General features: G+C 37.0%; 1 protein-coding gene across 2 annotated transcripts in view; it reads right to left on the bottom strand.

Annotated features, from left to right (window-relative positions):
• Nucleotides 1-14,088, bottom strand: part of sardh (sarcosine dehydrogenase) — a 55,999-nt gene extending 41,911 nt beyond the window's left edge. Inside the window, exons 1-8 of one of the 2 annotated variants that reach the window (XM_039677218.2) lie at nt 13,931-14,088; nt 12,194-12,520; nt 11,687-11,865; nt 11,199-11,378; nt 10,985-11,108; nt 10,542-10,642; nt 7,265-7,369; nt 881-1,010 (exon numbers count right to left, since the gene is read on the bottom strand). In XM_039677218.2, the coding sequence (XP_039533152.1) occupies nt 881-1,010; nt 7,265-7,369; nt 10,542-10,642; nt 10,985-11,108; nt 11,199-11,378; nt 11,687-11,865; nt 12,194-12,515 (1,141 nt within the window). In that variant the 5' untranslated portion in view covers nt 12,516-12,520; nt 13,931-14,088. Of the gene's footprint in view, nt 1-880; nt 1,011-7,264; nt 7,370-10,541; nt 10,643-10,984; nt 11,109-11,198; nt 11,379-11,686; nt 11,866-12,193; nt 12,521-13,443; nt 13,628-13,930 lie in introns of those variants that run through there. The other variant, XM_039677219.2, reaches the window with a different exon arrangement.
• Between the last annotated feature and the right edge of the window lie 795 nt (nt 14,089-14,883).

Here is a 14,883-nt window from a genome sequence, read left to right as displayed (position 1 = left end):
CGTCCGCTGTCACGGGCAAGGCTTACAAAGCTTGTGGGCAAACCGCTTCCGGTCCATCAGGCCCAGGCATTCATGAACATGCACAAGGGTAGTCTGGACCGTGAGCTCATGGGTGAGCTCCACACTTCAACCGACCTCGCCCTCCGGGGCACGAAGGTTGCAGCTTGCACGATCGGTGCAGCGATGTCCACACTTGTGGTCCAGAAGCACCAGCTCTGACTCAACCTGGCGGATATGAGACAAGCGGACAAGGTTCGATTCCTGGACTCTCCCATTTCTCAGGTTGGGCTTTTGTCTAGGAACTGGAAGGTGGTAGCACTAGTGGCGTTTTCATTAGATCCACATTCAGTTGGCGTCACCAACGTATGATGTTCTCAAATGAAAGGGAACGTCCTGGTTGCGTATGCAAACCCACCGTTCACTGAAGGAGGGAATGGAGGAAGTAGTCCCCACGCCACTTCTGCTGGACCACCGCTGACTCCGGGGACTTATCGGCTCCGAAGCAAAAGGCAACTGGTGCGTGCCTCCACTTCTATGTTTATACCCACACTGCAGGTTGGAGTCAAGTGAATCCCGAACAGATGGTTCTTATGAGCCAGCTCTTTTGATTCAAACACATGCAGCATGATTTCTGAACAGACGACTCTTATGAGCTGCTAATTGTTCGTGAGTCAGAAACAGAAACCATGACAAGAATTTCCTTAAAAACTCTTATGCAGTCAGACATTTTTAGAGCCAAAAACCTGACCAATGTAGCTCAATTCCTGAACAAATTAGTCTTATAAGCCAATTCTTTTAAATGTATTAAGAACATAATGTTGTAAAACGAGCATCTGATTCATTTGTCTGTGTGTGTGTGTGTGTGTGTGTTTATATGTACCTGGACCACAGACAGTGGATTTGATTCCAGTTTGCTCCAGAGCAGGCACTCTGTTAACGGCTCCGTCGATGTGTTGCATAAAGACGTCCCAGTCCAGATCAAACAAGCTGAAGGCAAACTTATCAGACACCTACAGGTTCAGAGAACAAATACACGATTTTATACACATACTCAATAATGGAGTGGCCTGGTGAGCTCACTGCTGCCATAAATCATACATCAATGATTCAGGAGGAAGGTCTTTTACTGGATGATAACTTCACTCAGGTAAAAACACCAATCAAGTTAAACTGCTGGTGTCCTATTAACCCTTCACTAAGCCCCGCCTTAAAAACATCACTGACCAATCCTTAACAACTTAAGCCACTGTTCGTTTTCTCAGATGTGCATTATTTTTTAATGTATGTTCAATGTATCTATGTGTTTGAAATTTTAAAAGTAATTTGGCAGAAATTATCCAAAATTATAGTCACTTATAATAATAGTGATGCCCTGAGGATTTATATATATATATATATATTATTTGTATTATTATATTTGAAACACTCCCTCCCGCCTTTTAATTGACAGAATTAAAAATAAAAATAAAAATAAGCTGTAATTAATAAATCTTCTGGGATGCTTTGTAAAGCTTGATTGATCATTTGACAATAATCAGCTTATTGAAGTCAATTTTCTTCTTTGCAGGAATTTGAGAGCAACTCCAGTATTCATTATGAAAACAAACGTATATTTTTGAATAATGTGCACTGAATGATGAATAGTGCATAATAAGACCTGGGACATTTATTAAGAATGTTTAATGTTGAGAATATGAGAACGTTTTTATTGCATGTTGATTTTAAGGAGCAAAAATCAACACCCCTCCCCCCTCCCACCTTCTGCACGACTCAACCTTCACTTTTTACAACAAGTATGCTTCCAAGAAAACTCAATTTGTAATTTTACTTAAGCAAAATCCTCTCTGCTTGTCACTGTCTTTTCTCATTGCCACAGGGAAATGTCAATGAACCTCGAAACCGTGGGATGGAAAGAAGCAGCAGACGGTGTGAGCAATCCGACAGCTGATGAAATGCTGATCGCAAAAAAATTGAGAGAATATGTGGCCGGTGTGGAAAAGACTGAAGTTTAAAAATAAAAACTGTAGAGGCTGCATGTGCTGAGAACAGGCCAGGCTTCACACTGTCTCATTAAAAGTTTCAGACCAGCTCCGTTTCTACTTACACACTCCTCAAATGTTCACACATCCCTAAGATATTGATCCGCTGTTTCATAGTGAAAGTGTGAGGAGACACAGGGTGAATTAAATAAGAGAGTTTTGTTACAGAATACTGCTGGCTGGAGATGATTATAAAGGAAATGCAGTGTAAATCTGGTCAAAGGGAACTCTACTCTCTTATTTAATTCACCCTGTGTCACCTCACACTTGCACTATGAAACAGCGGATCAATATCTTAGGGAAGTGTGATCTCCAGACATCATCACACTGGAATATCAGCAGATAGACACGCTCACATGCTCACACACACACTACGTTCGGAATGGCATTACTTATTTCTGCAGTATGTACTAAGTATACTGTGCACACTATGGGAACTTTCCTTTTGTGACGAATGAAACTGACTAAATCTTCTACATATAAGACAAAGAACTTGTAAGAGATAATCACAACTAGCGAACGAACACTTAAGATGTCAACGTTAGGCTTTAAAAAGACGGATTGGTTTGGAGATGGCACTCTTTTCTCTCTTGGCACTCTTGATCTTGACTCGCACAAGGAAAATCTGGAGTTAACGCCAAGCATTGTTTTATTATCTAAGACAGAGACTTAAAACAGACCATCTCAAAGATCTCTGTTTGACCTTCCCTTAAACACTGGACTACAAAACTGTCTCTAAAATCCAGAGACCGTCTTTACATATCAAAATGCATCCGATAATTCCAAAACAATGCTAGATGGACTTATAATCAAACATTGTTCAACTGCATAATTCTTTATTAAGTAACAAACTATTTATGTGACTATTATGCTTAGATTCCACATAATTCATACAATTGTTATAACTATCAAATTAGATGAGACAGAGGTTTCTTTTCTTTTCCATCGAGAGTCTCGTTTTAGTCTCGTTAAGTTTTACCGCAAAGCTTCAGTCAATGACTCTATAGTCTGTGCCCACCTCAAACATCAAACTTCAAGTCCCCCTGCGGTCAACCATTTTATCCCTGAAAACGTACATTTTACTAGTGATCGATCGATATATCGGGCCGATATTTGCGTTTTTTTCGTGTATCGGAATCGGCCGATACGCGACTGCTGCGTTCGCCAATAGTTTTTCCCGGCACAGAAAAATGTACTTTTTAAGTAAAAATTTACTTTTTAAGTTACTTTTAAAATGAAGTACATTGTTTATCTACTTGTTCTTGTTCTACCTCACGTTTTTACAAAATATTGTTTTTTTAAAGTTAAATAAATGTTACTTTTGTTAAATCGAGACCTGTAACATTTGTTAACATCATGTCATTTTTATGAAGTAAATTTAGCGGGCAAAATGTATCGGCTCCAAATATCGGCTCAAGAAAATCGGCAGCCCGTATCGGTCAGCATCTAAGGCTGATGGGGAAAAAAATCGGTATCGGCACTAAAACATCCATATCGGTCGATCCCTACATTTTACATTTACATTTTTTACAGTTATTCATATAGCTGATGCTATTATCCAAATCGACTTTCAATTGCTATATATGTCAGAGGTCGCACGCCTCTGGAGCAACTAGGGGTTAAGTGTCTTGATCAGGGACACATTTGTGGATCCCAGAAGGCCTGGTTTGCTGAAATGGGTTTCTCAGGTTCATTAATTGAGTTATAACACCACTTGATAGTTATAACAACTTATCATTGATCACCAAAATTATATATTTGAAAGTTTTTTCCTTGGAAAAAAAATCTGTCATGCCTTAAAATAGCTTAAATGTAACTCTAACATCCTTGCATCTCATTTAGTATATGCTGTTCGATGAATATGCAAATGAGCGCCGCCTCCACTCACTCACTGAGCTCAGAGATCCACTCGTTGACGATCACACGTTGATCTGATTGGTTACAAGGTAGTTTGTGACATCAGAAACAACTGCAAATTCAAACTGCGAACTGTAGTTTTAAGGAGAATATACTAAGCAATGCTTTTGACTTATGATTTTGCACATAGTTTGTCTTAAAGCAAATTAAAACACTACATAGACATATAAAGCTTGGTTTTCACCACAGGGGGACTTTAAGCTAAGAGAAAGACTCTGTTTTCATTAATCCGCAACCGCCAGCACACCAGAACGTGATTGGCTTCCCAAGGCGTCACTCCAGAAACGAAAAGGCCTCAATTAATGAACCTGAGAAACCCATTTCAGCAAACCAGGCCTTCCGGGATCCACATTCAAAGACACAAACAATTAAAGCGCAAGTAACGCCTTTAGATTCAAACTGATGCAAACGCTAAATTAATGATTGATGGTTTGTTCAGGTCATGCCTTATAAAGTGCATATACTATGGCATATACAAGAAACTTGGGATTTCATGATCTCTCTTGAAACTTCTTAAATTCTTCCCTCACTTTCTTTCTTTCTGCAATCGTGTGATTGTGTGCGTGTTAGATATTCGTTTTATGTGTTCGAATAACCAATAGAGTCTCGTTCGTATTTAAAAAGAAGTGTTCTTGAGTTATGTGCTTATGAATTTAATGTCTTAAACTGCTGATCTTGTTAGCATGCTAATAAACAGTGTTTCCACTATAGTTTGGATATTAATATCCTCTACAGAGTTGATAGTTACACGGCCCATTCAATTGAGCACTGGACGATTCATTTGATCGGCAGCAAAATCAGTGACTTTTTTTTTAAATTCCCTATACAATCAAATAATAATCTCCTTTGAGCTAAATTGACCTATTTCCCTTACAGTCACTTTAGTCTCATAAGTTTAATTTAAATCTCTTTTTGACTTATTTGACTCGAATGCAAAATGTGAGAAAGTTTTTACACAAAATTGCATTAAATGCTGTCATGGAAAAGTTTGACCATAGCAAATTATATCAAACCATACGAACATAAGATGTTGTTTGAACATACTGTAGCAAACCATTTAAATAAATTTTTGTCTTCCATAAAGGAAGCTCTAGTTTAATCTGTGATGAACACATGTTTGTGCTTAGCCTTGAACAGTTATCTGCAGCCTTGTTTGTGCTCAAGTTGCCTTGAAAATAGTCGCGCCGCAGCTTTGTTTTCACTCAAGGTGTCTCCGCTGCAGATAACACCAACTAAAGAGTTGTTTTTCTCTTTATACGAAGCCCTTGCCCGTTGACTAAAGGGGATGAGATCTATAAATGTGCGAGTGTAACTTTGCTGAGCGTCTCGTTTACTCCAGAACACTCTGCATGTCAGAATTGACCTTCTTAGCAAGAATAAAAGCTTATAAAGACACTTAGCTTGTGTTTTTTTCAGTTTCAGCCTTACAGTCATAATTATTTAATTTGCCAATAACCGTTTTTAAGACCAAATTTATGAAAGCGTGATGAGGACACGACTGTTTGAAATGATTATCTTGGCATAAATTATACTATTTCAGATCATCTGAAAAATAATTTTATTTCAGCTAACTGCCGAGGCAACCCTTCTCGTTTTTGTTTTAAATTGTAGTAAAATAACTAAAAACGTGTAAAAACTGAAAAATAAATAAAAATAAATAAAACTTTAACTGAAACTAAAAAATCTAAAAATAGAATAGCCTTCAAAACATTAACAAAAACTATAATATTATAGTAAAACACTGGTCTATACAGTAGGCAAATATAAAATGTCTATACTGAGATTTAAAAGACATTTAATGAGAAACGTTTAGCTCTTTTGCCATATTAAAGGTAGATGTAGTACAGCATGAGCAAAAGCAAAACCCTTTCTGCCTTTCCTCCAGACCGGGGGTTCCCAAACCTTTCCATTCCAGGACCCACCTAAACAAGTATAATCTCATCTCTAGTATAATCTATAATCTCAAAACCAACCAATTTGAAATTAGAAAATGTTACAGTATGCCTAATCTTATGACAGACATTGAGTATTTAATGAAACTAATAATGTTATTTTATAGTACAACTGTAAAATTTCAATCCTAATATTTACGATTTCATTTCTTTATTTACAGATGATAAAGAGTATATGAAATATGTCCATAAAACTTAAAACACGCTCACTCTGGTCCGGATATGAACTGTAATCCATGCTGTGAGTGTTGCTAAACTTGTTGTTCCATATGACTTTAAATGCCTTGTTCTTGTTTAATCTGTTTATGGTTTATTAGTGGCACTGTGGATTGTTCAACTCATCGCGGTGTTCAGCGCAGAAAACGCTCTCATGCTCGTTCCGTGTGTGTACGTGTGAAATGCGTTTTATGTATTGGTAGGTAACCCTCTTTATGAGTCTGAAAAGACAACAGCGCTAAGTTGAACAGACGACAGATGAATGAACACACCTGAAACAGCCTCTCGTGACACTTGAATTCTCTGGTGTAATGCAATCTCATGTAGAAAACAGCGCAGTGATTGGAGCCAACGAGTTCCTTCTTATTAATAATGCACACCGAGCCACTTAATAATGAAAAGAGTCTCTCTGAGACCCTCACTGTTACAACTGTCATGCTACGAAACACAAACCGCATATTTATATAATTAAATTGTGGCCTTTGCCATTTGAAAAAAAAAAAATTGCACTAAGCAAAATCGCGTTTTCTATTTAATCTTGTTAAATCGTGCAGCCCTAGACTAAACTGTGTGTGTGTGTGTGTGTGTCATTCACTGAAACACAAATTTAGCTGCAACTTACACTTAACCAAAAGGTAGAAATGTGGCTTTGACAACTAACTGAAATAAAATGTTTATAAAGATGAACTTTTCTATCATCTAACAGTCAATCTATAGGTAAAAATAGGCAGAAATGAACATGCACAATATCAAACAATAATATAAAAAAAACTAAAATAATAATTTCAGTCGAAAACCAATATGATTCTTTTTTAGTCCCTAATGAGAAAGATAAATAATTTGATAAAACATCAATTCAAAAACATAATGTACTTTTTGCCCCTCATTTTGTACAATAGCTCTAAACAGTGGGAACTGAGGAAAAAAAATATCAAATCACTCTATGCACCCATTTTATTTATACCAAATCACTTGAACGCACAGCAAATGAAGAGGTAAATGGGAACATCCTGGTATCTAGATTGTGGAACTCAAACCAAACACAGCAAATATACAAAATAAACAACTATGGAAAAGAAAAACACCTTTTATATCTCAGATTCATATTTTTCTCTTTTGGAAACTGTGATTTCAACTTACATCATCCCAGAATATAGGGTTCTGTTCGTAGCCTCCCACAGAAAGAGCGTCACCTTGGAGACGGAGGTAGACGGATGCATCATGGTCCCTGACGTTGGGCATATTCTAGTGGAAAAAGACATATTAAAAAAAGCTCATTATATTCATTTTGTAGGAGCAAATATGGTGAAACTATACCCAACATGACTCCATGTGTACAGTGATACTTCCACTCTCCTGTGTAATTATGAAAGCTTATTTCCGACCAAAAATATTAAACGTCTTATAGTAACGATTTTGTTCTCTTCGACTCTTCGAAACATAGCTATAAGGTTGTATTAATGACCTACATTAGTTAACATTAATAATGAACTGCACTTCTACAGCATGCTAATTTCAACATTTACAAATACATTTAATAATTAAAATCAAGTTGTACTAGTTAACATTAGTTAATGCACTGTAAAAACTGTATTTTTATTAACTAGCATTAACAAAGAATAATACATATTGTAACAAATGTACTGTAGCAATGTTAATATGTGAGACATTGTGGAAAAAACCCGAACAAAGTCAGCATTGCGAGATAAAAGGTCAAAATTAACTTTTTTTTTGTTTTATTCCGATGCAGAAACAAGCTTCCATAGTATGTTAATGTTAGTTTGAGGGCTTAATATTTGTTTTGCAGTTTCACAGTCCATTCAGAAGCAAAAGATCTATCCATTTCACAATTACATCATGTGGATGACAAACATTTCATTACTTGAGATTCAGTGATGACAAATTGGTCATTCTGTGAGGAGTAACATAGCTGTCATCAACCATGCATCAAACTACAAGCGCGCACTCTCTCTCTCTCTCTCTCTCTCTCTCTCTCTCTCTCTCTCTCTCTCTCTCTCTCTCTCTCTCTCTCACACACACACACACACACAGGGTTGCATAATCCAGAGGAAGGCTCTGAGCTAAGTGCTTATGCCATGGCTGCTGCAGAATAGAGCACGACGGCCCAAATGGACTACTTGTACTGAGCTCCGTGACGCACTTCCGTTTTGAAATAGCATAACTCATTTATTTCCAGTTATGTATATTTTCAATGTGCTATAATCACCTAGTTGACTAAAAACCACCTAAAGCGAGTGCAGAATTTTTTGTTCGGAACATACATTTATTAGACACATGCTGCTGCTGCTAGAAAGGGGTAGATTAAGAATCCAGGTTGCGCAAAGTTAGTTTATTTGTTTGGATGCTATGGTTACAAAGGGAAATGGTAATGAACACGTGAAATTAGTTGGTTGAGAACATTACATTGAACGAACCAATCAGAACACGAATATAGTTTCATGGCTGAACCTTTCATTATGTAGTTATTCAATTCTGTTATTAATTTAAATAATTTTTATTTTATTAAATACAAATTTTAAATACTATTAATACATTTTTAATAATATTACAAGGAAATACATATAAATGTAACTATGACAGCTATAAACTGCTGGGAAACAGTAATCTAGTGTGAAGCATTACTGATCTGTTTATAATTTCCACAGCATTCTAACTGATGCTGTCACATTATCCTTGGTTTCCTTGATAACACATTTAAATTAGTACAATTCCTTTGGTTTCCTTGGTTACATTACATAATTAGCACAAATCAAGAACACAGCGTTCAATAGGCATCGTAAAGGCACAAAAACATATATACACAACTTGCGTTGGGAAAGTTCACTTTCTACATGAACTAGTTAAAAGTTCAGTTCACAAATTTTAAAACAAACTAGTTCATAGTTGCTGCAAGCTATTTAAATTTTGTTTTATATTATACAACCACAGACAACAATTATTTTATCGACGGGCAAAGTTTGCACAGAAATGTAAGATTTTTCCGATCCTCACCGATCTTGTCATAAAACTCGTTTAAATGATCATACGACGCCTGCTTGATGCTTTGTCGACTACATGCTGCTTTTTGTTTTGATGACGAATGCAGCGGTGCGACACTGGTGGCTTGTGTTGCCAGATTGGATTTTTTTTCTACATATTACAGTAGCACCTCATTGCAGTACATGAGATCCAGGGGGCGGAGTTGGATCCAGATCTAAGGGGTGGAGATAGGTAGGATTAGGGGTGGGGTTAGGGATCAGGGGGCGGAGATAGGTAGGTTTAGGTATATGTAAGGTGGGAGGAGTTGGATCTGGATTTCGTGTTCTGCAGCAAGGACCTTCTCACATTTAAAGGCCTGTTTATGGTGTGTTTTAGCCGGGTTTTCGCCTGGAAGCCTCTATAGAAATCTGGCACCCTATTAAATGAAGTTAAACTGAGAGAGCGTGCGTTTCACAGACACCAGAATGAACGAGTCTACAGTAGCGTTCATCAGGCAGTAATACAGTACGTTCAGTTCGCCCCACAATATGAACGCGTTGATAAACTATCGTTCAATGAACGCGTTCAGGCACAACACTGTACACAAGATGTAAAATGTAGTATCAATGCAGCACATGTGCCCTGAAACTCTGTCAAACTGGTCATCAGCCCATCCTCTTTGTTGAGCCCTGACCTACTTTTCACAGGTGTAGAACATTAATTGCAGCCAGCAAATAGCAGTTTTTTAATAAGGCACAATAAACAATAATCTTAATTAATTTGTTTTTTGTTATGCCACACAAGCATTGGTTATTTTCATGGCAAAAAATTAAAAAAGTCATTATATTTTAAAATAGAAACTGCAATTTAACCCGTTTTAATAGAAAGGCCCATTTTGCCTACAACTAAATTTGGATTAACTTGATTAAAAACCTTAAACCAAGATGTTTGCTCTAAAAAGAATAATAATTACTTCATTTTCAATATGTCTCAACCCAATTGCAGCACATTAACCGGCTGTTAAAATGTTGGACTGTTTCCCAGCATGCATCACTGTATGAAAAAAATCATGCAAAATGCCTCACTGTTTTTGTATCATGTGCATCTCTCCCCTTAATGGTGTGATTTTAAGTTTCCCTGCTGTTTTTCAGTGCGTGGAATGTTAAGGACCATGTGCACAAGGGTTAAATGTGTTGATTTATCTGAAGTCATGGCGCCGCCTTCTGCAAAGACTCTAGTGTTTGCTGTTTGCATAGCCAAGCACAAAGGTGTGATTACTCAAGACCCCAGTGAGGTGGTAGGGGCATTTTATGCATGTTATGTCCACCACAGATACTTTAGGCTACAACCAAGAGCAAAGACATGATTTATTATGATTTCTGGTTTGTGATGTGTAATACTACACTGAAATGGACAGTCTCCACATTTAATGGCTTACCTGAATTCCCTCGATTCTTTCTGTGACAACATAAGCATGATGCATGGCTACCAATGGAACATTGACACCTGCCATTTTACCTAGCTTAGTGGCCCAGACACCTAAAAAAACACAGTATAAGTGACAGGATTATGCTGTATTGGCATGAAAACAGACAGTTGATGAAATTTGATTATGATATTTATTAAAGAGACCATAGAAATTAGTAAAATCATTAACAAATAAGTGTTATAGGCCCATTTATATATATACAGTATATATATATATATATATATATATATATATATATATATATAAATGCATGTATGTGTGTTTTAAATATTTAAAAGACTAAGAGGTAAGGTGACTGGTCAAAAGGTTTGCTTTGACAGCAACACATGTGGTTAAATGCTATTTCACTATCACAGACTGCCCTCTGCTGGTGAAGTCTGCATCTTTCTGACCTGCACAATTCACCACACATGGAGTTTGGATGGTCCCATGAGCAGTTTCTACAGCTTTCACTCTCTTCACACCAAAATCATCCACCTTAACCTGGACACCTGTCACTGGACAGTTCTCGATCACCTGAAATCAATAATAATCATGTTTCAATATAGTTCATGCAGTCAATCGTAACTAAAGTAGTCAATAATCCATTGAAGAGTGGAGGCATACAGTGGCACCCCGTGCCGTGGCCGCTCTGGAGAGGGTGGTGCAGGTGCCAGCTGGGTCCATGGTGCCGTCTTTAGGCACATAGAGTGTGCCATAAAGATCTTTCACATTCATCAGAGGATACAGGTCTTTAGTCTCAGCCGGCGACAGGACGTATGACTCAATGCCGTACACTTTACCCAACTGAAAAGCAAAATGTGTGAGTATCCACTTATTAGATTATGTTTTACATTTCATTCATTATTAACACATGCCTCTTTGAAATTCTTGATTCTGATTAGTCAATCCCTGCACTCATTATGAATTGAATTAGCATATTGGATTCCAGTGGACAATTTACAAACGAATGAATCTTTGAGCAATTTTGACAGAAAAACATTTTTTGTTGCAAACGCTCTGGACTTTTTTTTTTGTCTTTGTAATTTGCCTGTGCAGTCCCATTTCTATCTTGCCAAGATGTTTGGTTTAGCATTCGTGCCATTATGCCATACCGACATGAGGCGCTTGTACTCGTCAAGTCGCTGCTTGTTGGAAGCGATGAACAGGCCTCCATTTTGGATCCAGCCCGTCTCGAGTCCCGTCTCCTCCTCCAGCTCTGAGCTGATCACGTTGCGAGTGTGAGCCAAGAGTTCCACCTCAGTATCACTTGGTCTTAACTGCCACAAAAGACCTGTGGAAACATAAAAATATGTAGTACCTAATTCAAACAAAGAAAAAATATTCAAAAGACAAGCTGGGGCTCATCTGTATTTTACAGACTACTACGCCCGTAATCTTTATACAACCAGTTATGTAAGCCTATTCATGGACTAAACTCTTAAACTAAACTGTAAAAGTGGTATAGTAAATTGGAGTTGCTACCTTGATTCAGTTTTACCTTACACATTGTTCAATTAAAGTTAAAAACTGATGTGCATCTTCCTTTACTTTTTGCAGTTTTTGGTTGCAGAAAGAAACTGGATCAAGTCTCTAATCACAAAGTAAACGTAATGCAATACCCGCCGTGTGCCAGGTGGTGCCTGCAGTCAATCTGTCCCTCTCCAGCAAAACCACATTGGTCATGCCCATTTTACACAGGTGGTAGAGGGTCTGGCAACCCAGGCTTCCTCCTCCTATCACCACAACATCTGCAGACTTTGGCAGTGGTTTGGTGGGCCCACTGATGCCATCCTCCTGTTTGAGGGTTTTCTCATAAGGGACACTCTTCTCTGTGGTGTGTGTAGACTGGGAGGTGTAGCAGCGGGTGGTGGCGCGGCAGAGGGGCGAGAAGTGCTGATGGCATGCCGTCACCCTCCGCACCACTGTTCCCAAGAAGGCCATGGCCCCTGCAACAACACAAGACCATAAACACGCACTCTTATTATATAATGTTGATAGAAACGGAGTCCCTCAGGGCTCAGTACTGGGCCCACTTTTATTTGTTACGACGATCACTTTTTAAGTTTTCTACATAAAATAAATGGTCTACCCATTAAAAAAGTTTACTTTAAATAAAATACACTTGGAGTTTTGATATACAGCTGAAATTTTTGGCTTTTTAAAAATAACAATATGGTAACTACTTACAACAGGGTTGCATTTATTAACTACATAATTTGACATTAACTAACAATTAAAAGCCATTCTAAAACATTTATTCATCTTTATTCATTTAACATTATTTAATGGACCTGAGGTGACATGAACTAACAATGAACAGTTGTATTTTTATTAATTAACGTTAACAGAGATTAATAAATACTGTAACAAATGGATTGCTCAGTTAGTTTTAGTTAATGCATTAACTAAAGTTAACAAATGGGACCTTATTGCAAAGTGTAAACTTAATCCAAGCACTAAGTAATTTTAAACTTTATTAGGCCTATCCATATATCTCATTTAAATGTATAATTTCATCAGTATATTTCTTAACATTCTTTGCTGTGAGCACCATGTGAGTCAGCTTATCTAAACTAATAAGAGTTTTAGTTAAGCTTTGCCATCTGAAATGTTTTACAGACAAGGCTACTCATTGGTCAACAAACGTGTGCCTGAAAATAATGCAATAATGACCAACTTGTCTTTGCAGAACGTAATGAAAAAGCTTGTTTTATGCTGAAGCATTTGTGCAATGATATTAAACTAAATAATAACAACGTGCAAAACATTGTAAATGTCTAAAAAACAAACAAGGCAAAAAACAACAACAACAATCAGCGTGTGAAGTGATTGGTCAGTAGTAGGCTATCTTCACATCAGTGTCGCTCACCTACTGTACATAAAACTTAGTAAAAGAGCAGAAGTCCTCCTTGAGACTGCTGTTGAGATAACGTTATGCTCGTAAACAGAGCAACCGGAGCTCAAATATGGCTGTTTGCTGACTGAGCATGGACGAGCACAGCTGTGTGTGTGGCGAACTTCAGAACTGCTGAGCCGAAACACAAACACAGCTACAACGTGTCTGACGAAGATTTCGAGGAGTTCCCTCAGGCCGACATCACATTTGTAGCATGTTAGTTACATTTGCGTTGATATTGATTGCGGTACTGTGGGGGTTCCGCAATTTAGATTCAAAATTATAAGTGTGAAACGTTTAAAGTGGGTTATAAGTGGTCGTTCTCGGGTCAACTTACTCTTAAGAACCTTAGAGCGGTTTCTGTCAAGCCAAAAAATATTGCCTAAGTTACTCTAGGCAGCTCAATAGGTTTTGAGATAGTTTTTCCAGACAGCTCCATAACAACACATGCATTGCTTACCTGTCAAGATGAATAAGTCCACTAATAAGGAAAGAAAACACACACACACAAATGATTTTTGCTGGTGCTGTGTACTGTTAGTGCACACTGCAGCCCAGATCCATTGGTTGCATTGCAAGCTGCCAATTAGACACGCTAACCCTAGCGAAAACTCTCCACCCACCGACAGCAGGACTGTGTGAGTGTGACGGGGGAACCAATGGTATGTTGGGTTAATGAGAGTAAGAAATGTAATTTAATGTTATATCAATTTTATTATTTTATATATATTAAAATATTACATTATATTTTTTTATTAAATAATGAAATAATAAAATAATTCTTATATTTAATGTTTTATCAATTTGATTATTATTTATATATATTAAAATATTAAATAATATTTTTTTATTAAATATTAAAATAATAAAATAATTTATATATATACATATATACTATTATATTATAATTATATAATGGAAATATATATATATATATATATATATATATATAATGTTTAATTTTATAATTATTTTCTTAATGTAAGTGTGTACAATATAATCATAAGTACTTGATTTTAAGCATTTTCTACAAGAAATGTACAAGTTTAATAATTTAAATGCACAATGATCAAAGATTAATCTTAAAACTCATATGTGGGTTTCAAACCTTATGGTTTTATATTGATTTTGTTGATTTATACATATACAGTACAGGTTTACGTGTTTGATGGCATGCTGAGACTCAGCTGTCAGTTTATCCTCAGAGTAGATCACAATTAGAGCAGAAAGCTTGATCTCAGACATCTGCTAGTGTTACAGGCTTCACTGCTGCTGGAAAATATTGAGAATGGATGAGGATAACAGGAAGGGGCTCCTAACAGGATTTCTGAACATGCATTATAGAACACAAACATGAATATGCTATACAAAATGGGTGTCAGTATTCATGAAATTAAGCACATGGTATCTGAT

Source organism: Pimephales promelas, chromosome 23, assembly GCF_988280905.1.
Source record: "Pimephales promelas chromosome 23, fPimPro1.hap1.1, whole genome shotgun sequence".
NCBI lineage: Eukaryota > Metazoa > Chordata > Actinopteri > Cypriniformes > Leuciscidae > Pimephales > Pimephales promelas.
The sequence above is the reverse complement of the archived record's forward strand: the minus strand, read 5'-3'. Positions and strand labels throughout refer to the sequence as shown.